General features: G+C 41.5%; 1 protein-coding gene across 3 annotated transcripts in view; it reads left to right on the top strand.

The window, feature by feature from the left end:
* Positions 1-18,852, top strand: part of mapk11 (mitogen-activated protein kinase 11) — a 48,174-nt gene extending 29,322 nt beyond the window's left edge. For all 3 annotated transcript variants that reach the window (XM_080207401.1, XM_080207402.1, XM_080207403.1), the window contains 8 exons: positions 338-367; positions 995-1,042; positions 1,166-1,280; positions 4,218-4,289; positions 6,766-6,845; positions 12,320-12,398; positions 16,023-16,196; positions 18,342-18,852. In XM_080207401.1, the coding sequence (XP_080063527.1) occupies positions 338-367; positions 995-1,042; positions 1,166-1,280; positions 4,218-4,289; positions 6,766-6,845; positions 12,320-12,398; positions 16,023-16,196; positions 18,342-18,415 (672 nt within the window). In that variant the 3' untranslated portion in view covers positions 18,416-18,852. The remainder of the gene's footprint in view (positions 1-337; positions 368-994; positions 1,043-1,165; positions 1,281-4,217; positions 4,290-6,765; positions 6,846-12,319; positions 12,399-16,022; positions 16,197-18,341) is intronic.
* Positions 18,853-27,611: the final 8,759 nt, after the last annotated feature.

Below are 27,611 nucleotides of genomic sequence, written 5' to 3'. Positions count from 1 at the left end.
TCTCTCTCTTGTTTTTCATCCTCTTTGCCAATATTTGTGGAAAAAGCAATTTTCCAAACTTGATCAAAAGATGGAATTACTTACTGCCTTTGGCAGTTTATGGCCAGGATTTTCTGCCTGTGCTCCCCCCAAGACCGGAAAGTCTTACTCAAGGTCAGGGGACTTTTGCATGCTCCTGTCTTGCCTGCTACGATTCCCATGGTGGGTGTGATGGGAAAATTCCTCCCTGCATACCTGAAAACGAAATGGTCGATATGAACAAAATTAAGTTCCATTTCAGAATATACAAAGGTGATGAGGCTTTTGATTTACAATGTAATTTTTCTTTTCCTGACAGTATATCCATTCAGCTGGTATCATTCACAGAGTAAGTTGAGTTTTTAATTACACCTTGCGTCCTGTGTAAAATACTCCTGTCCTCTGCATGAATTGCCTTAGTGGAATTGGACAGGGGCAAGTCAAATCTGTAAACAATAAATAAATGGGTTGAAGTCCTCGGGTGAATGGAGGACGGGTAGTTTCATCTCACAGTGAACTCAATATCATCAGAGTTTCCACTTGGTTAGTGGTGACTGGCACGCTGCCAGTTTCGTTACGCCATAGACCAGATGGGTTCAGCAAAAGGTGGGCCTTTCCAGCTACTTGTAAACAAAGCTGGCAGATCCGGCTGGGAACTGCTGCCAAATTGTGAAAATGGCCCACATCCATACGAAGGTGAATTTTCCAAAGGCCAAGCCTAATAATATTCCTGCTTACAGAATCCAAAGAATTAAACAGTCTCATAGAGAGTTGATCAGAACGACAGAACAAGGTTAATGTCATGCTGTAAAATTTACCAAGTGATTGCGGCAGGAGTAACGTAAGAAAGTGTAGAGTGACTGCCATTACAAAGAAAACGAATTGCAGAACTGATGTGATATCCTGTTTATGTAACCCAAAGCATTCAATGTAAATCTGCTTGGGCTAGCGGTATAATATTATTTTCCATCCACAGGACCTGAAACCAAGCAATTTGGCAGTAAACGAGGACTGTGAACTACGAGTAAGTATGATTTAAATCCCTTGGTATTTCATTTGTATTTTAGAACACCATTTTTTGTTTCCTTACTCTTCCTCTTATTCTTAATATTTAGTTACTTTTACTGTTGTTGATCTAACTTGACAGATTCTAGATTTTGGGTTGGCACGGCAAACTGACGATGAAATGACTGGTTATGTAGCCACCAGATGGTATCGAGCTCCAGAAATCATGTTAAACTGGATGCATTATAATCAGACAGGTAAAAGGGGCTTCCAGGAACACTGTACAACTTTCAGAACAGCTGCCACGATGTCAACTGTAGAGCAAATGTTTCAATCTTGATGTGATATCAAGGGACCGGTGTTCTGCAACTTTATGTTCTAATATTCTCCAAATGGCCAGCCCGGCTAGGTCACTGGGCATGGACTCATTCAGGCTTGCCCAAACTCTTTGTGTGGGAACAGACCCTTCAATATTTTTCTCACTCAAGGGGCCGATAAGCAAATTTGGGAACAGTCAAGTTTAGCACAACATTAAACACGAATTTCAAAATAGAAAATTGAGGTATGAAAAGAAATAACTTACTGAGCAGAAGGATAGCATAATAAAAAAAAGAGTGGTAGAAGTGTAATAGTACCTGGGTGTGTGTGTCCAGCTCTCAATCCCTCCCCTCTCGCGCTCTCCCCAACCCCCTCCCCTCTCGCGCTCTCCCCAACCCCCTCCCCTCTCGCGCTCTCCCCAACCCCCTCCCCTCTCGCGCTCTTCCCAACATCCCCCCCTCGCTATCTCCAGTCACTCACTCACTCAGAGCTGGTGTGCCTCTTTCCTGCTGCCTCATGCTCCACTCTCATATTCACTAGTATCCTCATGCCCCACTCTGGGCCACATGTGGCTCACTCTGGATGTCCTGCTTCCCAGCACCTTGGCACACTGGGCCCCAAAGTCTCAGATTTTTTTCTCACATTTGCTGCTGATAGGCTCAGAACAAACAGGACAGAAACAGTGTGTGACTGGAGGAGCAGCTCCAATCAGAATCTTCCATTTAACCTTTTCTATATGACTGACATTTGGAAAACAGGCTCTTGGGAGCCATGGCGAGGGGCTTCGAGGGCCGCACCCAGCTGTGAGGCCACACATTTCATAGAATTCCTACAGTGCAGAAGGAGGCTATTCGGCCCATCGAGTCTGCACTGACCACAATCCCACCCTATCCCCATAACCCCATGCATTTACCTTAGCCAGTCCCTCTGACATCTGCTTAACCCGCACACCTTTCAGACTTCAGGAAGAAACCGGAGCGAACCCACACAGACACGGGGAGAATGTGCCTACTCCATGCAGACAATCACCCAAGCCAGGAATCAAACCTGGGTCTCTGGGGCTGTGAGGCAGCAGTGCTAACCACCGTGCCACCATGCCGTTTGTCAAGCATGGATCAATTCTATTCAGTGCAAGCTCCCATCCTTGATTGGGTGTTCCACCAGAAGCTCACAAGATTGGGCATGAATAAATGTCACAAACTAAGCTGCAAATTAAAAGAAGTGATTGGGATGAATTTTCCCTTTCTTTTGAAATATTTTCATAACTGGGACAAATAATTTTGCAAGTCAGGAAAATAGGGCATAAGTCACTTGCAGCATAAAGTACCTCCCTGTTTGCATTTTTTGACTCTCTCCAGCGTGTGTTCACTGAGTCCCTGTGTTGCCAACAGTTACATATATTACGAGAGCCGGTGATACTGAAGCTTCTGACTTTTGCGTTTACATTGCACTGAACAAGACATAAACTAAGATGGAAAATACAGTGTGTACACGCATGTGTGCGTACAAGCGAGTTCAAATGTGTTTTGCTCTCTTTCTGAGGGCAGCATGACGGCACAGTGGTTAGCAGTGCTGCCTCACAGCGCCAGGGACCCGGGTTCAATTCCGACCTCAGGTGACTATCTGTGTGGAGTTTGCATGTTCTCCCCCGTGTCTGTATGGGTTTTCTCTGGGTGCTCCGGTTTCCTCCCACACTCTAAAGATGTGCAGGTTAGGTGGACTGGCCATGCTAAGTTGCCCCTTAGTGACTAAAGATGTGCAGGTGAGGGGGATTAGCCATGGTAAATGGGCACGGTTACAGGGATAGCGTAGGAGAGAGGGTCTGGGTAAGATGCTCTGACATAGAGTCGGCTCAGTGGGCCGAAAGACCTCCATCTTCACTGTCAGGATTCTATGACTATGAATCTGCATCATAATTTGGAACAAAACTTTTTGGATAGAAATTACTGGAAAATAAAGGTTTTCTTCTCTTGGAATAGCTGGCTGAATGTGCAATGTATCGAACCAATCAAAATTCAGCTCACGTTAAAACTCCAGCAAAAGTATTAAGTCCAAGTCTTTGAGAGAGACTGGAGTCTTCAAGCAAAAGCTTTAAATGAAGAAATTAAAAAGGGCAATCAAGTAGATAGATTTAAACACATTCTCATGATGTATATTTCAGTATTTGCTTCAAACCTTCATTTTGGGCATTAAGTCTTTCAGTTGCTGAGAAGAAAATGATTTGAAACATTTTCAGAAGGCATTTTGAGGAAGTTGCAGAACTTGCTGCCCAGCTTTGTACAGGATGACAAGTTTATATCAGTAAAACCTATTAGAAATGTGTTTTGTCCTTAACCTTTCTGTAAATCCTTCCTTGCTAACGAAGGCTGCTAACTTATTATAATGGAAAGGCTTTCTGTGGTGCTTAAGGTTTTAAAAATTCCTTTCATTCATTTATTGAATTAAGACCATGGTCTCTGGTTGAAGATAAATGATCTTAGTGACTTGGGTGCCATTAACAAGGGTGGACAGAGTTGAGAAACTGGGCATGATCCTGATTTTTCGCTCTCACCCTATCTTACCAGTGGCATGAGCTGATCAGCTGGTGATATGAGCCAGTAAGATCACAACCAGAAACTTGTATTACCATTGGTGTGTAAAAGTGTCTCCCAATTTAATTCCAAAAGATCTTGCTCTAACTGTGTAAACCATGCCTCCTAATCCTCGAATCTATAGAAATAAGTATAAGGATACAGCTGAAATTGCAAACAAGTGCTTGCTCTGGAATAAGAAACAGAGCCCATCGTGGTAAAACTTACACCAAATCCTAAATATTGTTTTGGGCTCTATTTTTGTTGTATGTTCTTCTAAATTCTTTTGACTCCTTTTTCCTCCAGTGGATATTTGGTCTATTGGATGCATTATGGCAGAGTTGTTGAAAGGAAAAGCTCTTTTTCCAGGAACTGATTGTATCCTTGACAAGTTTTGCATGCTCTATTGTATTTAGACCAGTAAATGAAGTGAATATAAAATAAGATGACTTGGTTCCTGAAAGAATTTTTGAGAAATAAATTAACCGGAATTGCAACAGCATCCTATTTATCCCCTGATTCATGCAGACCAGTCTGAGGTGATATCAGTTTGTTGTGTCAGCCATTGTCATCCAGGGACACTTGAGGTGACCTCAGTATTCCTGTCTAACATCCTGCTGACTGTACTGATTCCCTGCAAAACCAGAAGTACCTGTATGGGAGTTGCATCAGGACAGGATCAGGCTCCGTGGATCAGGGAAAACTACCGTGCTAATGCCAGTTACCCAGGCCCACCCTTACTGAAATGTCACTGGGTTGGCTGGTTTTCAGCAGTAACGTTTTGTCGTACATTGTAGTGATGAGAATGTTGTGTCATTGCAATAAGTTATAACGGTGTAGTATGGTTCATGATTGAATGGCACAGTGGCACAGTGGTTAACTCTGCTGTCACACAGGACCAGGGACCCAAGTTCAATTCTGGCCTTGGGTGACGGAGTTTGCACATTTTCTCTGTGTTTGTGTGTGTTCCTCCAGATGCTCCGGTATCCTTCCTCAGTCCAAAGATGCGCAGGTTAGTGGATTGCTCATGCTAAATTGCCCCTTATTGTCCCAAAATGTGCAGGTTAGGTGATACAGTATAGAAACAGCTTTGTAGCACAGATTGGTAGGTTGTAGGCTTCCTCTTGTACTCATCTATATGATCCATTACCAGTTTCAGTTCTCCAGGAAAACCCAGCATTCCCCTATAAAGAGGCAGAGTAAGTGAGAAGTGTCTACTCTTTTTTTGCCCCTTGTGTTGCAAATGGGTTGCTGGATTGTCTCCATGTATGACACATTTCCCGCCCCCCACTTGTTGCGGCCAACTTGAGTCTTCACCTCATCGCTTTGCTAAGAAGGAAAATTGTTGGAGGGCTGTTTATTCTCCTGTCCCATTGCGACCACAAATTCCAGCTCCCTTACAGAGAATCATCTTCCCCTCAGTATTGGGATCTCTTCTCCTACTCTTCTCCCCCTGCATGGTTTCTTTACTACAAGGACGGCACAGTAGCACAGTGGTTAGCACTGCTGCCTCACAGTGCCAGGGACCCAAGTTCAATCCTGGCCTCGGGTCACTGTCTGTGTGGAGGTTGCACTCTCTCCCCATGTCTGCATCGGTTTCCTGCCACAGTCCAAAGTTGTGTGGGTTAGGTTGATTGGCTATGCTAAATTGATCCTAAAATCAGGAGGACTAGCAGGGTAAATATGGGAATAGAGCCTGGGTGGGATTGTGTTCAGTACAGACTTGATGGGCCAAATGGCCTCCTGTACTGTACTGTAGGGAATTTGTGATTTCCATATGTGCTAAAAAATCATTCATTAAAAACCTCTCCCTAATATTTTGATGTGCAGGCATTCAGTCAGTAAGGCTTCCCAACTCTGCCTTGAGTGCATTGTAAAAAGTCTGATAACACCAGGTTTTAGTCCAACCTATTTATTTGATAATATACTCACAAGCTTTCGAGGGGACTGCCTCTTCGTCATTCACCTGACGAAGAGGCAGTCCCCTCGAAAGCTTGTGAGTATATTGTCAAATAAATAGGTTGGACTAAAACCTGGTGTTGTCAGACTTTTTACTGTGTTTACGCCAGTCCAACGCCGGCATACCCACATCTTGAGTGCATTGACCAGCTTGCTATTGTTCTGGGTGAACCCTTCCAGTATAGGGACCCGAAAGGAAAACTCCCAACTTCAACAGCATACAGAATTATTCCTCCTCATATTAACATTTATCAGTTCTTAAATTCTGTCTCTTTTTTTTGCTCCTGTTCCTGGTTTATTTATTTGGCAAATCTTTGAATCCAATTCCCAGCCCCAACAAATTCCCATTTTAGAAGTTGCCACTCTGTTCCCAGCTCACTGTGCTGTGGTCTCCGTGAGTAGAGTTGCACCTTCCATTAAAATTGCAGACAGAGAGGAGAGGCAGGCAACCTCATTACAGATGTTCTGCTAATTGCAGAAACAGTCATTTCTAGCCGGATGTTTCACTTGAGGGGCATTTTCTCAACATTACACTGACCTGCTCCAACTCCAGGCCTGGGTCATGGAGCTGAAAACATTAAGTTCAAGTTGAACCACAAGGGCAATAGTGGAGAAACTTAAATTTTTACCGACTTATGCTGGCACTAATCAAAGGTTGGGTATGAAAGGTGCAAACTGGTGCACTCCCCAGCACCTATATTCTTGATGTATACAAAAATCTTCCTTTTTAAATTAATACAGAGTGTGAATTTGACCATCCTTGCTTTCTGTCAGCAAGAAGAGTTTTCAATCTTTTGTACAAAGCTCACCAAGAATTGATCAAGTTTCAGTAATACTGTGATTTTTCAACAAGTAGATTCTCTTTTCTCCTCTATATTTTCCTATAATGGTACAGATATTGATCAACTGAAACGAATAATGGAAGTTGTTGGAACACCTAGTACTGAATTACTAAAGAAAATATCTTCAGAACATGTAAGTCAATGTTTGGTTCTCACAGTACCTATGTAGTTATGAGGTGTCAGAGTGGGAAGTAAAGTTTCTGATAAGATTCTGCCCTTTGCTTTTATTAAATAGGTTTTTCTTATGTCTATTTACTATTTTGGTGCATTATGAAAACTAAGTGGTCCATGCTCACACGATCCTGAGTATGTATTAATGAACTATAAGTACATGAGCTATTATAACCAAGCCCCATTGGTCATAAGCCCTTTCATCAGGAATATACTCAGGAGCAATCAGCCACAGGCACTCAAATGGTTATTCGTTCTCTTACCAGGCTTTGCTGCAACCAATTGTATTGTCTCTACTACAGATATGCCTGAAATCTGCTAATCTGTCACAAACCTGGAGTCAGTGTTACAAAGGATTACTTAGGGTCAAACGGCTGTTACAATTTCAATCAGCCCTGTTGTTTATCATCTACTCAGTTTTCTTAGCCCATACGCCCACCCTATTCCCAAATTTCTTTATTCCATACCATCCCCTCACTTTCCCCACAATCTCCCAAGTAACAAATACTTAAGCTAGGGATCATGTGAACATTTATCACTTACTCCAATAGTGCTCTCCACAGCCACTCAGCCTTTTGGCACATGCAGTTCATGGGTTTTTAGCCTTTACTTTAGATGGATAGAAAATTGTTGCCTGCATTTTGCTTTAAAGGCTTCCACATTCCTTGCCGAGTTTTCACACTCATTGCTTGTTTGAGCCTCTCAGTTGCTGTAGAGTAAAGAGTACGTGAGTTCTGCTTCTTCATGATATACCTTTATTTCTTTGATCTAACTCCACACACAATTCTCCACCAACAACCCAGTGCCCCTTTATAGATCAGTGACTTCTATTAAACAATTGACATCAAATTGGTCTTATTTAGGAGGTCTGTTAACCCATTCCTAACATTGCTAAGGAGCAATCTGTCCACTCTGTTTATGAGGAACAGTGAACATGACACCACAGAAGTCGTGTGGCCAAGTTTCATCTCATGCTTACTGGTTCATCACACAGCAGCAGTACTGGTCTGAACTACAATGTCTATCCAGTCAGAGGAAAATCCTGGGTTTAGGGTTATTTTAATGTAAAATATGAGAGGTTTGTAATTTTTTGAAAAATGGTTCCACAACAATGACCTATAAATTGAATGAGCCAGATGTCACATGATTGTGGATCTATGTTATTGCTTTATTCTGCAATAATATTACATTCAATACTCTTTTTATTATTAGTTGTATTTTCCCAATCTCCACCTCCCATAAATAAACTGCTGGTGGAAACTAAAAATTACCATTGTATCTTGTACAATAGTTTGAAATAAGTTAATACCTGAACTGAAGAATTGAAAACATCTCACTGTAAGCAGTGCAAAATAATACTTGGGCATTAATTTGAGATTCGCTTTCATGTCCAAAATTTGTACAGTTAAAGTTTTAAAATTTATGTTAATTGAAATAAAAGTCACATTGGTGGTATCAACAACTGAAAAAGGTGGCTTCCTAATCATACTGGTTCATGCTTTGCAAACCTCAAAGCCATTGGTTGTGGTTACAGATGATGTGTTGGACTGGGGTAAACAAAGTAAGAAGTCTCACAACACCAGGTTAAAGGTGGAGCCAGGAAAGAAAGCAATGGCTGTTCTACTTACCTTCTTGTTGTATTGCAGCAAAAATGAGAGATCACAGGGACAGCAGATGGGGAAAGATGGAGCAAGAGCAACAAAGGAATAGCATAGAAGGAATAGTGTAAAATGGAGAGTAATGGAGAAGATATAGAGAACCCAAGAGTGAGGTAGGAAAAAAGGAACAAAAAAAATCAAAGCAGCAAAAATAAAAAATGGACAGAATTAAAATTGAGGAGAGTGGCACGGTAGCACAGTTGTTAGCACTACTGCTTCACAGCTCCAGGGACCTGGGTTCGATTCCTGGCTTGGGTCACTGTCTGTGTGGAGTTTGCACAATCTCGTGTCTGTGTGGATTTCCTCCAGGTGCTTTGGTTTCCTCCCACAGTCCAAAGATGTGCAGGTTAAGTTGATTAGCTGTGCTAAAATTGCCCTTAATGTCCTGAGATGCGTAGATTAGAGGGTTAATATGTAGGTATATGGGGGTAAGGCCTGGGTGGGATTGTGGTCAGTGCAGACTTGATGGGCCGAATGGCCTTTCTGTGCTGTGGGGTTTCTGTGATTCAATTGAGAAATTTGGTGAAAAGGAGATTGAGTCAATGGAGATTGAAGTGAGCTATTTTGCAGGAAAATGTGAGAAATGCTTAATGAAATATGGGGAAATAAAGATGCATCTCACAATAAGGCTGATGAAGGAGCAGCACTCTGAAAGCTCACGCTAACAAATAAACCTGTTGGGCTTTAACCTGGTGTTGTGACACTATTTCCTGCACAGTAAGGGTGGCACGATGGCACAGTGTTAGCACTGCTGCCTCATAGCACCAGGGACCCGGGTTCAATTCCGGTCTCGGGTCACTGATGGAGTTCATACATTCTCCCTCATGTCTGTGTGGGTTTCTTCATGGTGCTCAGTTTGCTCCCACACTCCAAAGATGTGCATGTTAGGTTGATTGGCAATGGTAAATTACCCCTTAGTCTCAGGGGCATTAGCAGGGCAAATACATGGAGATATGGCCTGGCCTGGTGGATTTGTTGTTGGTGCCAGCTTGACAGGCCAAATGCCTCCTTTTGCACTATGAATAACACTTTGTGTAGCACCTTTAACATAATAGAACATCCCAAGGTGGTTTACAAAGTCAAAATATGACACAGAGAGGATATCAAGGCTTCAATCAAAAGCTTAGTAAAGATGTAATTTTTAAGGAGCCTCTTAGAGGAGGAAAGAGAGGTTTAGGAAGAGAATTCTGGACGTTAAGTCTGAGGCAGCTGAAGGCACGACCACCAACGGAGGAGTAATTAAATTCGGGGATGCTCAAGAGGCCAGGATTAGTGGAAGGCAGATAACTCAGAGAATTACAGAGATAGGAAGCAGGTTACAGAGAGAGGAAGCATCCAGCCATGAAGGAATTTGAAAGCAAGAATGAAAATTGTATAAATCGAGGCATTGTTTAACCAGGAGTCAGTGTAAGTCAATAAGTTCAAAGAGCCAACAGGATCAGTAACCAGACTTCATTAGAGGCTTGCACACATACATGTAATTTTACTTGTAATTTGCTTTTCTTCAATTCTTATGTTTCTGTATGATTTTATTTATTAATTATTCTAAACATGTTGACCCCAAGGCTTGCACAAACATTAGTAGTCATTGTTCATTCTAAACGCCATTAAAATTTTATCCTGGATTTTGTTGCAAACATTGGGGACTAGTTTTCACATTAATTATTTAAATGGAAATAATATGGTGTGGTATCAAATTCTAAAGAGATATCCAAGAAGAAAATTGACTGGAGTTTGTCAACAAATTCTTCATTTCTCAACAAGTTCACATAATGAATTTTGAAGTTTTTTTTTAGTTATTTATGGGATATGGGCATCGCTGGCTGGCCATCATTTATTGCCTTTCCCTAGTTGCCCGAGGGCAATTGAGAGTCAACTGCATTGCTGTGGCTCTGGAGTCACATGTAGTAAGAAGTCCCACAATACCAGGTTAAAGTCCAGTAGGTTTATTTGTTAGCAAAAGCCACTAGCTTTCGGAGTGCTGCCCCTTTGTCAGGTGAGTGGGAACTCAAATAATTTGCTACCAAATAAACCTGTTGGACTTTAACCTGGTGTTGTGAGACTCCTTACTTTGTTTACCCCAGTCCAATGCCGGCATCTCCACGTCGTCACATGTAGGCCGGACCAGATAAGGACAGCAGATTTCCTTCCCTAAAAAATATTAGTTAACCGGGTGGGTTTTTCCAACAATCAGTAGATTCTTAATTCCAGATTTTTTTAATTGAATTTAAATTCCAACATCTGTCATGGTGAGATTCGAACCTGGGTCCCCGGAACATTACTGAGATTTCTGGATTAATTGTCTTGTGATAATACCACTGGGCCATCACCCATTATAGTAGCTACTGAGAAACAAATGTTGACACCTTGACAATATAAGATTTCTCACGCTCAAATTCTAAACTAAATTTCAAGATCTTCGAATAACAAATTAATTTTTTTAGAGCTGCAGACCTAAAATTCCAGAATCCCACTTCATTGGGAAGCAGAAAACTCCATCCCCTATTGTAGTCTGAGGGTGCATCATTGGGTCGGTCCCTGATAGCTACAAGGGCACGTCGGTGTTTCCCATCTGAATCAATCCTGTAAAATGGAGGTGGCGACATCGCTGGAATGTTAGTGGACTAGTAATCCGAAGGCCCAGGCTAATTCTCTGGGGTACAAGGGTTCAAAAAAGGTGTCTGGAACAAGCTGCTAGAGATAGTAGTAGAGGCAGGTACAATTTTTGTCTTTTAAAAAAGCATTTAGATGGTTACATGGGTACGATGGATATAGAGGGATATGGGCCAAATGTAGGCAATTGGAATTAGCTTAGGGGTTTTAAAAAAAAGGGCGGCATGGACAAGTTGGGCCGAAGGGCCTGTTTCCATGCTGTAAATATCTACGACTCTATAAATCCCATGGACACGGCTAATTGAATTTATATTCAATAAATAAATCCAGAATTAAAGGCTAGTTGCAGGAAACTATCATCAGTTGTTATAAAATCCTATCTGGTTCACTATTGTCCTTTAGGGAAGAAAATTTGCTGTTCATACTTGGTCTGGCCTACATGTGACTCCAGACCCACAGCAATGTTAACTGCCCTCCAAAATGACTAAGCCAGCCACTCAGTTCAAGGCAATTAGGGATGAACAACAAATGCTGGTGTTGCCGGTGATGCCCACATCCCATGAAAAAGAAAGAAAAAATTCATTTGTTAACCATTAGGAATTTGCCTCTTAAAAATATCTGGAAGTGTGTACCCTTCCTGCTTGAATATTGTTTGCAAATCTTTAAACCTAAATCCCCAATATATATAGACTGTTTATGTAGAAGACCCCCACCCCACCACTGCCCACAAGTAGTATATGCACGGGCGGCACGGTTACACAGTGGTTAGCAGTGCTGTCTCACAGCCCATCTGCCTGCTTTAGTGGGCACATCAAGCAACCGAGAGAACTGATGATTGAAGCAGCTGTGGACAGTGGTGCACACTGGGACGTTGGAGGGCTTGTTAACCACACGGCTGACCTGCTACAGCCAACAGGATTGGGTTAAAATCTCCTCCCAATACTGCTTTCAAATTATTTCTTAGAATTTGAAGATTTGTTTTGTATTTTTAACCATGTAGATTCTCCAATCAGTCAAGGTGATATTATTTCTATACCCAGCATTGCAAATGAAATGTCATGTGCAAACCCAGTCTTTTATAGGAGAGGAAGCTTGTGATATTTCTCAGTAGTATTATCCTAAATTGGATAGAAGACTAACTTCAGGAAATTTTAACCTTTTGCAGGCTAGAAAATACATTGAATCTTTACCGTATTTGCCTCAGAGAGACTTGAAGGAGTTATTCAACGGCGACAATCCTCTAGGTAAGGCCTTTGCATTTAAACTCATTGCAAATGTTCTGGTTGGGGATAACTGTTGTGGTTTGTGGGCTGAAAGTCTCTTTCCTGTAACAAGTACAAAATGCCATCAATGTGTGAATGAATTGGTAGTCTGTCAATGTAGCTCATCCTGCACTTTTGTCCTTGGCACTTCACCCACATTTCACGGTTGAAAATTAATCTTCATGAACTATATCAAAAGAAGGCTGCTATATAGTGGATGCCTTGGTGGTTATTTTCCAGACGTCGCTGGATTCCGGGGAAGTGCCGGAAGATTGGAAAACAGCTAATGTTACGCCGTTGTTTAAGAAGGGTGCCAGGCAAAAGGCGGGGAATTATAGGCCGGTTAGTTTAACGTCTGTGGTAGGTAAAATGTTAGAATCCGTCATTAAGGAGGAAATTGCGAGGCATCTTGAAGGGAATTGCTTGATAGGGCAGACGCAACACGGTTTCATTAAAGGGAAGTCGTGTCTGACAAATTTACTGGAGTTCTATGAGGATGTGTCTAGGGCGGTGGATAGAGGAGAGCCGGTGGATGTGGTCTTTCTGGATTTTCAGAAGGCGTTTGATAAGGTACCTCACAAGAGGTTACTGCAGAAGGTCAGAGGACATGGAGTTGGGGGTAGGGTGTTAGCGTGGATAGAGGATTGGTTGTCAAATAGGAGGCAGAGAGTGGGGGTCAATGGGTGCTATTCGGATTGGCGGTTGGTGACTAGTGGGGTGCCCCAGGGGTCGGTGCTGGGGCCTCAGCTTTTTACCATTTATATAGATGATCTGGAGGAGGGAACCGAGTGTAGGGTGTCGAAATTTGCTGATGACACCAAAATTGGGGGAAAGGCAAATTGTGCGGAGGGTGTGGAGAGTCTGCAGAAGGATCTAGATAGGCTGGGCGAATGGGCCAGGAAATGGCAAATGGAATTTAATGTTGGCAAGTGTGAGGTGGTCCACTTTGGTAGGAAGAATGGTAGGAAGGACTATTACTTACGTGGCGAAAAACTGCAGCAGGCGACGGTGCAGAGGGACCTCGGGGTCCTTGTGCATGAGTCGCAAAAACCCAGCCTGCAGGTGCAGCAGGTGGTCAGGAAGGCGAATGGGATGCTGGCCTTCATAGCGAGGGGGATTGAATATAAAAGTAGGGAGGTCTTGCTGCAGCTGTATAGGGCATTGGTGAGGCCGCAGCTGGAGTACTGTGTGCAGTTTTGGGCGCCACACCTGCGCAAGGATATTTTGGCCTTGGAGGGAGTGCAGAGGAGGTTTACTAGGCTGATACCGGAGTTGAGGGGGTTGAGCTATGAGGAGAGGCTGAATAAACTAGGCTTGTACTCGTTAGAGTTTAGAAGAATGAGGGGAGATCTCATTGAGACGTATAAGATGATGAATAGGATGGATAGGATAGAGGTGGAGAGACTCTTCCCGCTCAAAAAAGACAGTAGGACTAGGGGGCACAGCCTCAAGATAAAGGGTGGGCGGTTTAGAACGGAGTTGAGGAGGAACTTCTTCACTCAAAGGGTGGTGAATCTCTGGAATTCTCTGCCCGTTGAAGTGGTGGAGGCTACCTCGCTAAATATTTTTAAGAAGCGGGTTGATGGGTTTTTGATAAGCGAGGGGATTAAGGGTTATGGGGAGAGGGCGGGAAAGTGGAACTGAGCTCGACAGATCAGCCATGATCTTATTGAATGGCGGGGCAGGCGCGAAGGGCCAGATGGCCTACTCCTGCTCCTATTTCTTATGTTCTTATGTTCTTATCATCAATTGAGATGTCTTTAATACACAATTCCAAAAACAGAATATGCAGTTAAACATGTGCAAAGAAATTCAATGTATGTTTAGGATTTGGTCTATTTTTATTTTGAGTTTAGCAGCCCAGGAATAAATATTTATGTACATTAACATTTTTCTTTATTTGTAATCTTTTGACAAAGCTGTAACTGAATGGTCATACATGGCTTTCAGATTAAAATGACCATCTTTAATTTAATGTTAAACAAATTGGGATTATGAGCAAATTTTATATTATGCAGAATCTATTCCCAGTAGGAATGTTTTTCTTTGTCTATGGCACTGTGCAGCCTGTTTCATTTGCATTCCAGGATGCCTACTATCAGTGGCAACACAGACATTGGCCATTGTCTGCCCCTCTTTAACAACCATTATTTACTTCACTGTGGTGGCATTACTCCCTCTGCTGGCATGGGGAAACTCCACCTTCAAACCCCCTGAAGCAGTGGCACTGCTACCAGAGCTAAAGGTGCTGGTGGTGTTACTGTGGCAGGGTGAACAATAAAAGGCGTTGCATTTGTGCAGCGAGACTAGTGGGGGGATATTTTGTCCAGGAGGGCAACAGTGGGCAGTAGGAGACTTTGTAGAGCCTGGCTGGCAGATGTTCTATGGAAGCCAGGAGAAAAGTAAATTTAAAACAAAATATAAACTCTTTGGGTGAGATCTTGCCAAGAAACAATAGAGCTGTTGGTTCTGGTGAGAAAAACAGTGTGTTTCTCACCAAAGAAAGAGGCCAGCTTTCTTTCCAGATTGTACTATGCTCTGTCATAAAAAAGCTGGGCGGTTTTCATTGGCATGGTGGGTGGGTGGAGGGGAGGGGCATGATAGTCATTTTGCTTGCATTTTCCATTTCAAAAACAAGGAGGAGATTGACTTATTTAACCTTTAGATCTGTTGACCTGGTGCTTAACTATACATTAATGACTGAACACGTTATGAAGAGTTAGCTTTCTGAAGTGGTTAACACTGGAGGGATAAGATGGAGAAATTATTTAGTTTCTAGTTGTGGGGAATCTAAGCTTGACATGATTGAATGGCCAAGACCAGGGGCAGGATTTTCTCCTCAATGTCAGGTGAACATGGAGGTGGGTGAGCATGAGTTCCAGTTTGCTGGCATCCTTCTGCACAAGGGTCATCTTTCCAGGGGCAGATTCAGCAGCCGAAAGACTGTCTGCTCCTTATGGTCGACTTGTCCTGTGATTTCCCCTGGGACATCAAGGAACAGTCAGGCCGTGTCCCTGGAAGCCGCTTCCTAGGCAGGAACTGAGGTGTCCTCAGCCTGCCTGGCCATAGCAGCACCTGCAAGCCATCCTGTTGATGGGAATCCTTTTTCCACACTGGTTGCCTGGGCTGGTGACACCACTTTTTATATTTAGGAGTTTTAAAACGTACACCGAGGATGCCACAAAATGGAGGAACCCTCACACACCCTCATCATGCTCTCGAACTGCAGGCTGCTTCCATAGTGGAAGGTTTCTTAGTAACCCTCCAGCTTAAGAGGACCAGCCCAACATCATTCATGGGATGGTGAGATCACCCCCCCACCCCCGTCCGCTAACTGGTCAATTCAGGGGAAATCAGTCTGGTGACTGAGGCATGATGACCCCATGGGTTCAGGGTCCCGACCCAAAAAGGTAAAACCCTGCCCAGCTCTTCATTGCTCTACTTCATCCCCACTCCCAAGATGCTTCTTCGAGATAGTTGATGCAAGATTCAGTTATTTGAAGCTCTTGCATAGATTGCAATGTGATCATTATGAGGGCTAAACATATTCCAGGTGTTTGTATGTAAATCTTTTATATAGCTTATCTTGGTCCCTTCCACTCATAGCTGTAGATCTGCTTCAGAAGATGCTTATACTTGACACTGATAAGCGGATAACTGCAACAGATGCTCTGACTCACCCTTACTTTGCTCAGTATCATGACCCTGATGATGAACCAGAAGCAGAGCCATACGATGAGTCAATAGAAAACAAGGAACGGACAATAGAGGAATGGAAAGGTTGGTATATCTCGATAAATTTCAAATTTTTTATACTAGTTTGGTTGAACTATTCCAAGTCTTAACAATGTTAAAAATTGGATGGTGCCTAGCATCCTTCCACTTATTGAAAGAACAAGCAAAAATCTCCACCATTTTAAGTGTGAACATGCACCAGACGGTGTAATGTTGAGCCATACAGACCAGTAGATCTGACACGTGTATAGATATAGACACTCCTTCATAATAGTCTCAGTGATTGAATTACCATTTAACACACACTGCCATTGCTCACAGCATGTACTTGGCAATGTTAAAGCATCTTCCATAATGACCTTGATTAAAAAGAGGGCAGAAAAGCTACTAAACAATTATCTTGCCCGAGCTCAGAGACAGAACCGTGCAGGGGCAGTGAAGTTTCTTTAGTTTCTATTAAAGAAATCAAGGGCTATGGGAGGGAAGGAGAATCAGGATATTGAATTTGATGATTAGCCATGATCAAAATGAATGACGGAGCAGGCTTGAAGGCTGAATGGCCTACCCCAGCTTCTACGTTTCTAAGTGGGTTGGCAGTGGTCATCATTCCTCAGTACAGCAACTTTTAACATTAAGAGTAGCAGCATTTATATTAGCACTTTAAAGCAAAAATATTCAGGGAAGAAAACATGCTTTTCAATGTTCAAAATAATCCCTAATTTTCTGTGGCCTCAACCATCCCTTGTTCTGTTCAGGTACAAAGGTATTACAATTCACTGCATTGCCTGGGTCTTATCATGTTGTTCTTAGAGGCCATAATCTCCAAGGATAATTGTAAGTCTAAGTGGTGTGATTCAAATGCTGCCACTCCTGTGGCTCTGTTTGGGAGGTCACCTTGGGTGAAGATGATAAGCATGAAAAAGAATTTACAATGCTTTCCAGTATATTACTCCGCTTATCACCACTTTCACTTATCATTCGTGGGCTGTGGGTGTCACTGAGTAGGCTGACATTTGTTGCCCATCCCAAATTGCCCTTCAGCTGAGAGGCTTACTGGGCCATTACAGAGGACATTTTCTTTTAAAGAGTCAACCACGTTGCAGTGGGTCTAGAATCACATGTATGCTAGACAAGGTAAGGATGGCAGGACATTAGTGAACCAGGTGGGTTTCATGGTCATCTGGACTTTTAATTCCGCATGTAATTTAAATTCCACCATGTGCCATGGTGAGATTTGAACCCAGGTCCCAGAGATACTTAGGGTAGAACTTGCCTGGAATGGGAATCGAAAGAGGTGGATGGCAGACCATGCAAAGATCCGTTGAACTTGGGCAGGATTTTCAGGTCTTGGAGCAAGCGCAGCCAGAAAATCTCATCCTGGGTATCTGGATTACAAGTCCAGTGAAACTACCACTGCAGGATCATCTCCCCAGTGTTTGGCATCCATAAAAAGATATAAAGAAGAAGGAAGGAAATAGTTATGGAAGGTGGTAAGGGAAACAGATACACCACCCTAACACTTGATCCACTGTGCTAGCTGTACCAATTGGATTCAGAAAACAGTGGCAGGGTGTGTATTATGGTAGACAAACAAAAAAATATTTTGAACTCAAAATTCACCAGCCAGACAATTCACATCTGACCAACTAAGGTACTTTAAAAAAATTGGACCTGAGAGAAAAGAAAAAGACCGTAAAGAGGATGCATCAATTAATCATCCCATTTGTACTGAGAACAGCTACTGGAATGAATGGCATTGTGTGGAAACTCCAGGAATATAAGGTTTGAAAGTGGATCCTGCCAGATTCAAATTTCTTTGTAAATCTCAATCGCTATAAAGTCTTCAGTAATATCACTATCTCTAATAGGAGGACCCCATTATTATATTAAAGATTTTGGGACATTCACCAAAGTACCATTTTATTATGCTTTTAGGAACATGCCATAATGCACAAATATAAGCAACAGTTTAATAACCAGTAATTATTTGTACTCTTCCTTTGTACTAACCTTGAGTTAAAACAGTAAGTGCATTTTAAAAATATTCCTGTGTAACGGGAGTCACTGGACTTTTTTTGATGTAACTCATTTTGCAAAGCACTGGGACGTTCTACCATAGAGCATGCTGCAGTATTATTGTAGTTTATTATGGTGAATAATAGCAGATAAAATTCATTTTTATGTTCACAGAACTTACATTTGAGGAAGTAAACAGCTTTGAGTTGCCACAATGTACAATGGATAACATGGAGATGGAACCCTAGGAGCAGCCTGAGTAAGAGATGAAAAGCATTTCAGCTGCCTGCTGGTATATGACATACCACAGGGCTACGTTTTGGATATAGTTTCACCACCCCTTCAGCTCATCGGATAACAGAACTAATATTTTGGATATGGACAACATTAAACCAAAAAGAACAGCTTTTTTTTATTTTGATTTGGTTGACCTTTTTTTTTTGCATGACTATCTTCTGTTAACAATTAATAAACTCACACTGTCTGGCAGTCATGCCAAATACATCAAGGGCTTTTTATGTCTATATCAATACCTGATGTTATGGTTGCTAAAGTTGGCCAATGACTCATACAAAATATGTCCTTATGAGAGCACAAATTATTTTAAAGTATAAATTAGTAACTGTACCATTCATTTAATCTGTGACCATTCTCCCTGTTTACAGACAGTACATTTAGGATGATGAAGAAATCATGAGGCAGAAACAAAATCTGAATAAAACTAAATTTGTCTTCATTCTCTGTACATATTAATTTTAAGCATAAGCAATGTTTCCTACAAGCCTTTGCTGCTTCTCTGTTTTTGTCAGTAGTACTAAAGCAGATTGCAGTTGGCTTTTTCATTCTTGTGAAGATTTGTGGCGTGATGCAATTTACATCAGAGAAGACGACAATTGGGCCTGTGCTTACGGACCAGCTTTTCAGTCTAGATTATCAACTCTAATCCCATCAGAGATATTAATTCTAATCCCACTGAATACCTTATTTGTAAAATTACTGAACTGTGATGTTTGATTTTTGTTGGCTTTGTTATCTCAGCAGTCAGGACCTGAAATGCTTACATTATCAAGGCACTCCTCCTATGCAAAACAGGAAATTCCTATTATATCTGGATTCTAAACTTAAAAAAGATGGTTGCTCAGAACACTTTATAATAGCATAGCTCATAAAACAACTGGTAGAAAGCGGTTGATTCCTCTGTGTTGTGTTTAAAAAAATAACATTCTTTCTGAACAAATAGATTTATTTTGTTACATATAGCATGGTGGGACTTTGTCCTTTAGGTGCGTTCATACTCAAAAGTCATTCGGTGGGATGATGGTTCGCTATTGATCACAGGCAAGATATTCCTGTCCCGCTGCTGTTTGTGGTATTTTGCATGGCTCACCCACTGGGGTCACTTTCGGTGGGACCAGAAGATCCCAACAGTGGTAGGGTTGGAAAATCCGACCCATTGGGCGGAATTTTCCTGTCCCGTCTGCCACGGGAATCATAGCGGGCAAAATATGGACAAAATCCGTTGACCTCGAACAGGATTTTCTGGCCTTGGGGTGAGAGTGGTTAATAAATCCTGCCAATTGTGTTAGCTAGCCAGCAGAGTATAGCTCAGTTGGTTGGACAACTGGTTTGTGATGCAGAGTGCTGCCAATAGCACAGGTTCAATTCCCATACAGGCTGAGATTATTCATGAAGGCCTGCCTTCTCAACTTTGCCACTCACCTAAAGTATGGTGATCCTCAATTCAATCGCCACTGGTCAGCTCTTCCTCCCGTCACCCCCCATCAGGAAAAAAGGGGAGATCAGCCTATGGTTGACTGGGAGTATGATGCGTTACCTTTATATAAAGCCCACATCTGTCAAGGTGAGAAGAATAGAAGTGTAAAAATAAATTCATACTCTTTAATAATCCAAAACCATAACACATCTCTGTAAGATAATCATTTCTTTTGGATCATCAGAATCCACACTCCAAGTAACCTGTCATAGAACAGAAAAAGAGATAATTGTCAAGAATTGAAAAAAAAATTCCAATTGCTGTTTCCTTTTATTTTATTCTCACAATGACTTTCTGAATCATGTTTTATTTATGTTATGACCAGATGAGAAGGAGTGAACTGTCTCCTATGTTCAAGCTCCTTGCTTGGCCACGATGGAGGTTTAAGTTTTTCTTTGCAAGGACGTGCCTTTTCCAAATCCAAACATACCGAAGCATTTAAACTGTGAATATTCAGGAACTAATCAAACAAGGTTAAATAAAAAGTCAATTTATTAACCACCAAACCGAGAACAAAAAATAAAAGTGCAATGTCACACATAGGTATCAAAAATAAGGGATGATAAGAGTCCAAAGTAAAAGTTTTTAAAAATATGGTTAAATGTCCTTGAGGCATAGATGTTTAAATGCTGCAGCTGGTTTGGACTAGCCTGTTTTATGGATGCAGTCAGATGTGGAAGATGTTGCAATTATTACGAGATCTCAATTCACTGATAGATTTCAAGTAACATTGACTTCTGAACCTAGTAATACACTTGTTCCAAAAGAGAGAGAGTACCCAGTTTTCAGCCACTTTCTTCTGCTGAAAACCATTTTGCAATTTCTCTGCAGTGGCTGGAAATACTTCATCCATTGTGTAATTCCAAGGGTTTTGGATGGGTCTGTCTGGGCAACCAGCATTTCATTCAATATCCAGCACTTTGCATTTCAATGTCACTTGCTGAGACAGTGATGAGTTTTGATGGGTATCTGAATTATAGGAAATGTCTCCCTCTTTGGACTTCTGAGGGAGCCTTGTTTCTTCATCTTCACCTTGGAAGGTGATTTTGTATTTTTAAGTAGATTGTTCTGTCTCATTTCAAATTGGAAAATCTCCAATCAGTTGAGATTTTAAAAATGATATTTTCAAAATTAAAAGGACATAGCCTCATGACAATTTGCATTTCCATATGGTATATTTGGCAGCCATAGGGATGGACTTAATTAAAACACTATCATTCTTACATTGTAAACAATTCCAGGGCAGAGAATCAGATGCCAAGGTCAGACTCCTTTGTACTGTACACCCAATTTGGATATTGAATTATATAACATTTGATTTTATAATGGCAAAAATTAATACTAAAATGGACAGCAGGAAAGAAAGTTTTGTAGAAGGAAACCATTTAAATGATGAATTGTGTTTGAATTGTCAAGACATCTTTTACATATCCATCTCAATGTCAATGGAATCTACAGGGCAAAAAGAAACACAAAGGAAAAAGTAGTACAGAGTCCAGGAATTGTCAGTAGATCCAGAAATAGAAAATAGACCCAGTAGATGAACAGCCACATATGAAAATTAATTGAAAGGTTGATACGTAAAGATTAAAACCAACACTCAAGGCCTTTGAGAAAAATCAACATTTATTTCTTCAACAACTTAAATTTCACGGCATAAATGTTTCTTAGTTATAGACGTAGTTAGAAAGAATTGATCAAAATTTCGACTAAAAGGTTAGAGGGATTCTAAACATAGATAAAAAGGAAGCTGTAGTTGTATTTATTAAAGATTGCCTAAGTGCTGCAGAAAGATAGCTTTCTTGGTTTCAAAAGATAGACTTTGGATTCAGGTGGATTTATCCAAAGTTGGTCATTGCTCTTTGGCACTTGTTATAGAGCTGCAGGTTAAGGGGCCATTATGAGGAGACATTTTGGGCACAAATTATAATAGATACTAAATTAGGACTCTTTATCTGGACTAATGGAACACCACTGAGCATGAGACAAAGGGCAGATTTTTCTGTTCTGCAGGCCACTGGATAGGATATTCCCACCCAAAGTCAATGGACTTTTGATGTGTTAAATTTTCTGTCTTAAAACACGATGATTTGGGTGGCATGGTAGCACATTGGTTAGCACTGCTGCTTCACAGCTCCAAGGACCTAGGTTCGATTCCCGGCTCGGGCCATTGTCTGTGTGGTGTTTGCACATTCTCCTTGTGCCTGCATGGGTTTCCTTTGGGTGCTCTGGTTTCATCCCACAGTCCAAAGATGTGCGGGTTAGGTTGATTGGCCATGCTAAAATTGCCCCTTAGTGTCCTGCCATGCTTAGGTTAGAGGGATTAATGGGTAAAATATGTAGGGATACAGGGGTAGGTCCTGGGTGGAATTGTGGTCGGTGCAGACTCAATGGGCCGAATGGCCTCTTTCTGTACTGTAGGGTTTCTATGATTCCCGTGATGAGTAGGACTGGAAAATTTAGGACAAAGTCAGCAAGAGCAAAAAAAATCTCAGGGTGGCACTTTCCAGCCATCAGAATTCGTTGCTGGTCCTGATGACTGTCTCATGAGGTGATTTATAGAACTAAGGACAGTTTTCTTCAACATCGATATTTAACTCACCGCGCTCTGGCTGTAGAGAAGCCCATTTGGTGCCAATTGTAAGTCCAACTTGAAGTTACATGTGTTATAAGCTTGAATTCAGTTCGAGATCAGTTGGTGGAAAGAATCATTGGAGATGTGCTGATCACTAAGACAAAAATGTTAGGAAATGTCGACATCCTGGAATTGAAGAAGCTCCCGTCAATCTCTGAAGTTTTTGAGGATACTACTAGCATTAAGCTACCAGATAGAATTTGCCAAAGATCTTTCGAAAATCAAGATGCATCAAGTGCCCCATTATAAAAGTCTTAAATAAGGTCAATTCCTGTGGAATTAGCAGGTAGAGATAAGATTGGATTGAATTTTCATGCAGAAGGTTTGATGGCACTGCTTCTTTGTAGGCCTGGATAGTTTGAGTTTTGCAAAGGTTAGTGTGAAGGCTGCTGTTCTTCATTCTTCTTCAATAAACTAGGTGAAGGCATCGGAGCAACTGTCCACAAGATTTAAATGGGGCAAGGACCTTAGATGACAGGAAAATAGATGACAAGTCGGACCAAGAGAGAATGGGACCAAATCTGATAGATGTCACATTTAAGATGGATAAACTTAACTATTATTCATGTGGGGAAGGGGCAACACAAAACATTTGTACTCAAAGCTACCAAATGGTACCAGGTTTCACTATGTATTAAATCACTGAAGACCTAGGACCAGTGCCACAGGGCTACTGAAAAGACAAACTGTCCTAAACTGACCCCTGATAAACTCCACTGTGTAACTTCCTCCAGTCAAAGAAATAAGTAATATTCACACTACTCACCATTTCATCTCGAATTTCACATCCATGCTGCTGTTTTTCCTTTTTATTCCATAACTCTAACTTTGTTCAGAAGCCTGTTATGTGGTACTTTATCAAATGCTGTTTGGAAATCCATGTACACCGGATCAATCAACCCTCGCCGTTCCCTGATCAAAAAACTTGAGCAAGTTAGTTAATTTTCCTTTAAATCCATGTTGGCTTTCCTGAACTAATCCACACATGTGCAAGTGACTATTAATTTTGCCCCAGTTATCACTTTCAGAGGTTTTCCCACTATCAACGTTAAGCTGACTCACCTGTAGTTGCTGGGTTTATCCTTATCCCTTTTTTGAACAAGGGTGTAATGTTTGCAATTCTCCAGGCCTCTGGCATCACCCATACTCAAAGAGGATTGGAAGATTATGGCCAGTTCCTCTGCAATTTCCACGCTTGCTTCCATCCACGTTCTTGGATGCATCTCATCCTTTCCTAGTAACTTTCTACAGCGAGCCTATTCAATATCTCTTGTCAATTTTAGCTCATTCAGTGTACAAATATCCTCTATTTTACCATGACTGGGGCAGTGTCTTCTACTTTGATAAAGACAGCTGCAAATTATTCATGTAGTACCTTTGCCCTGGCCTCAAGATCCCTTTTTAGGTCCTTAGTCAGCCCTCGTATTCCTTTTATCATTTTCTATATGAAACTGCAAACCTTTTGCATGCCCTCTTAGCTGCCAGTCTCCTCATACTCTCCTGTTTTGCTTCTTTTATTTGTTTTTCCACTTCCCCTCTGAGGCCTTTATCATGAGTCTGTTTCTCACTTATATTACCCGACTTATATCAATCATATGCATCCATTTCAAGTTTCATCTTTCTATCCCATTTGTCAACCAGGCATTCTGGAGTCTATTGTCTTACCTTTCCCCCTGGGGAGAATGCACTTTGACTGTACCTGAGCTCTGTCTCCTTTAAAAGGCAGCGCATTGTTCCATTGCAGTTCTGTCTACCAATCTTGGATTCCAATTTCACACAATCACAAGTGTTACAGTGCAGAAGGAAGCCATTTGCCAATCGTGTCTGCACCAACTCTCCAAATGAGCATTACGGCTTGGTGCTATTCTCCCACCTTTTCCCTCATACCCTTGAGCATTCTCACTATTCAATAACAAATGGACCGAATCTGTTCTCTCCCCATTAAAAGATGGCCCATTTCCTCAATTAATTATTTTTACCCTGTCCTTTTCCATATTTAACCTTATGATATTGCGATCGCTGCCGCCAAATGTTTCCTTACTGACTCCTGATTCACTTCCTTCGTAGGACCTGATCCAGCAATGTCTTCTTTGCTGGACATGTTTTTGATCATTTTGAAAATGTACAAGATGGATTTCAGATGTATAGATCTAGCTCAGCAACCAGATAATCCACAATGCTTTTGTGAAGAATAATGTAAGTGCGACTTCTTAGTTCAACTCCTTATCAAAGATCAAAGCTAGAGTACCTTACAATTGTCACCTGAAACTGGAGACGAGATTACAGGCTGGAAACCCCACGAGCATATACTTTTACAAAACATATTATGAAATTCAAGGAGGGGATTTTAGGATAGTTTTGTTTGAGATTAGCAGGTATTACATGATACATAAATATGCTGAACTGTTAACAATGGTGAGGCAACCATGACTTGAAAACTAACTATCAACGGCTGATCATGGGGCGGGGGGGAAATTCATTGTATACGTCTGGCAGAGTAGATATGGAAGAACTGTTCATTTTAGCAGAATGACACAAAGCTGGGTGAGAGGGTGCGCTGTGAGAAGAATGCAGAGATGCATCAGTGTGATTTGCACAAGTGGAATGAATGGGCAAATGCATGGCAGGTGCAGTATAATGCGGATAAATACGAGGTTATCCATTTTGGTTGCAAAAATAAGATGGCAGATTATTATCCGAATAGCTATAAATTAAGAGAGCTGAATGTGCAACAGGACCTGGGTGTCTTTGCACACATGGTATTGAAGGTAAGCATGCGGGTGGAGCAGGCAGTAAAGAAAGCAACTGGTATGTTGACCAAGAGGATTTGAGTACAGGAGAGGAATGTCTTGCTGAAATTATACAGGGCCTTGGTGAGGCCACACCTGTGAAGTTTTGGTCTCTTTATCTGAGGAATAACATATAGAGGGAGTGCAGTGAAGGTTTACCAGACTGATTCCTGGAATGGCAGAACTGACGCATGAGGAGAAAATGAGTCTGTTAGGATTACACTCACTCGAGTTCAGAACAACGGAGGTGGGGGGGATCCAATAGAAACCTATAAAATTCTAACAGGACTAGACAGGGTAGATACAGGAAGGATGTTCCCATTGGCGGGGGTGTCCAGACTAGGGGTCACAGTCTAAGGATATCGGGTAATCCTTTCAGGATTACAAGGAGAAATTTCTTCACCCAGAGAATGTTAAGCCTGTGGAATTCACTGCCACAAAAACCAGGTAAGGCCAAAACACTGTATATTTTCGAGAAGCAGTTAAATATAGTTCTTGGGGCAAAAGGGCTTAAAAGATATGGGGAAAGGCAGGACTGGGCTAATGAGTTGGATGATCGGCCATGAACATAGTGAATGGTGGATACTTTGAAAGGCCTACTCCTATTTTCTATGTTTCTATGCAAGTGTTGAGAACTAGAGGACACCAATTTAATTAACAAAAGAACTAATGGCAGCATCAGGAAAAGGTCCTTGCACAGTGAATGGGTAGGATCTAGAATGCACTGGCTGAGATGTGGAGGGGGCAATTGTGGTTTTCTTATTGGATAATTTTCTGAGAAGAACCTAAATGCAGGACAATGGGGAAGACATCAGGCAAGTAGCTCTAAAAGCTAGTCAGCATATATACAATGGGCTGAATGGCCTCCATGTGTATTGTAACTTATGATTCCATAATGTGAGCACATACACCTTAGGGAGAGGCCATTCCACTGTTTTGTACGTGGAAAAATTATTCAACGCTTCGTATATGAAACTCTGTTTATGTTTGGGCAATGCCTTTAGCCCTGCAAGACTGGGGTGAAAGCAATTCAATTGTATTCCATGAAAAAAAAAATTCAATTAATAGCACTTGTTTTGCACAACTACATTTTGGCACATTTCTTCTTCCCAAGTAGAACCTTTTGAGAATGTTGCTTTGCAAGAGGTGCATTTTGAATGGTGTGCTTAGCTCAAAATCCCATAACAGGTGGAAACGTGATTAGTACCAGTCCCGGGGTGAGCATCCACGGAGGATTTCATCACAGTAGGGAATAGAGTGTCTCGTACACTGATAATAGCACAATGATTCAACCAGTAAGATTCCCTCTGGATTTGTTTGGGCTTTGTTACCTAATTTAACTGTGGATTGGATTACGTTTGGTTTTTTTCACGTTAGCAGATACCTCTAAAGACCCACCCTGTGGTACTGCCTGTTAGCAGGTGCCACTGAATGTCACTCTGATTGGTCCAATTAAAATGGGGCCAAAGATCATCACCAACCTGGGTCATAGTTACAACTAGACAGCATCTTGTGGAGATTGAGTAACTAGGCAGTGTCTCTGGAACACAGCACTGAGCTGCAAAAATAAAGTGCTTTAATGAATAAGAGAAACTGAATATTAAACACAGCCATGTATTGGATTGTTATTTTGTGCAAGCAATAAGTAGCTACGGAAAATTAAAAGGTCTTCGAGTGTCATAAATCCAAAACTGATTATTCATCCCCTCCACATAGAAAAATAAATTGCATTTCTTCAGGCTTTCAAGTTTCATTTTGTGTTCAGTTGGGAGGACATTTGTCTTGAGTCAGAAGGTTGGTGGATTCAGGTTCCACCCCAGGACTTGATCACATAAAAAATTAAGTTTGACACACCTTTACACCCAAGTCCCAAGTTTGTTCCATGCTGTTGAAGATGCTGTCTTCATTTGAGACCTTAAACCATTGCTCTGCACATTCTTGGGTGGATGTAAAAGATCTCATGGCATTATTTCAAAGAACAAGGAATTACCACTGGTTAGCTGACCAAAACTATTCCTCAAAATCCTCATCACAAAAACATTAACTGGTTATGATCATGTTTTATGTAAGAACTAGTTATATAAATTTGTTGCCACACTAACAACACATCAAAAGTAATTCGCTAACTGTGAAGTTTTTTTTATTCTTTCATCGGACTTGGGACACTGGCTGGCCAGCACTTATTACCCATCCCTATTTGCCAGAAGGCAGTTGAGGGTCAATCACATTGCTGTGGCTCTGGAGTC

This window comes from Carcharhinus amblyrhynchos, chromosome 19, assembly GCF_965287045.1.
Source record: "Carcharhinus amblyrhynchos chromosome 19, sCarAmb.v2.hapA, whole genome shotgun sequence".
NCBI classification, from domain to species: domain Eukaryota; kingdom Metazoa; phylum Chordata; class Chondrichthyes; order Carcharhiniformes; family Carcharhinidae; genus Carcharhinus; species Carcharhinus amblyrhynchos.
Note: the sequence above shows the minus strand (reverse complement) of the source record. Positions and strands in the feature narration are given on the sequence as shown.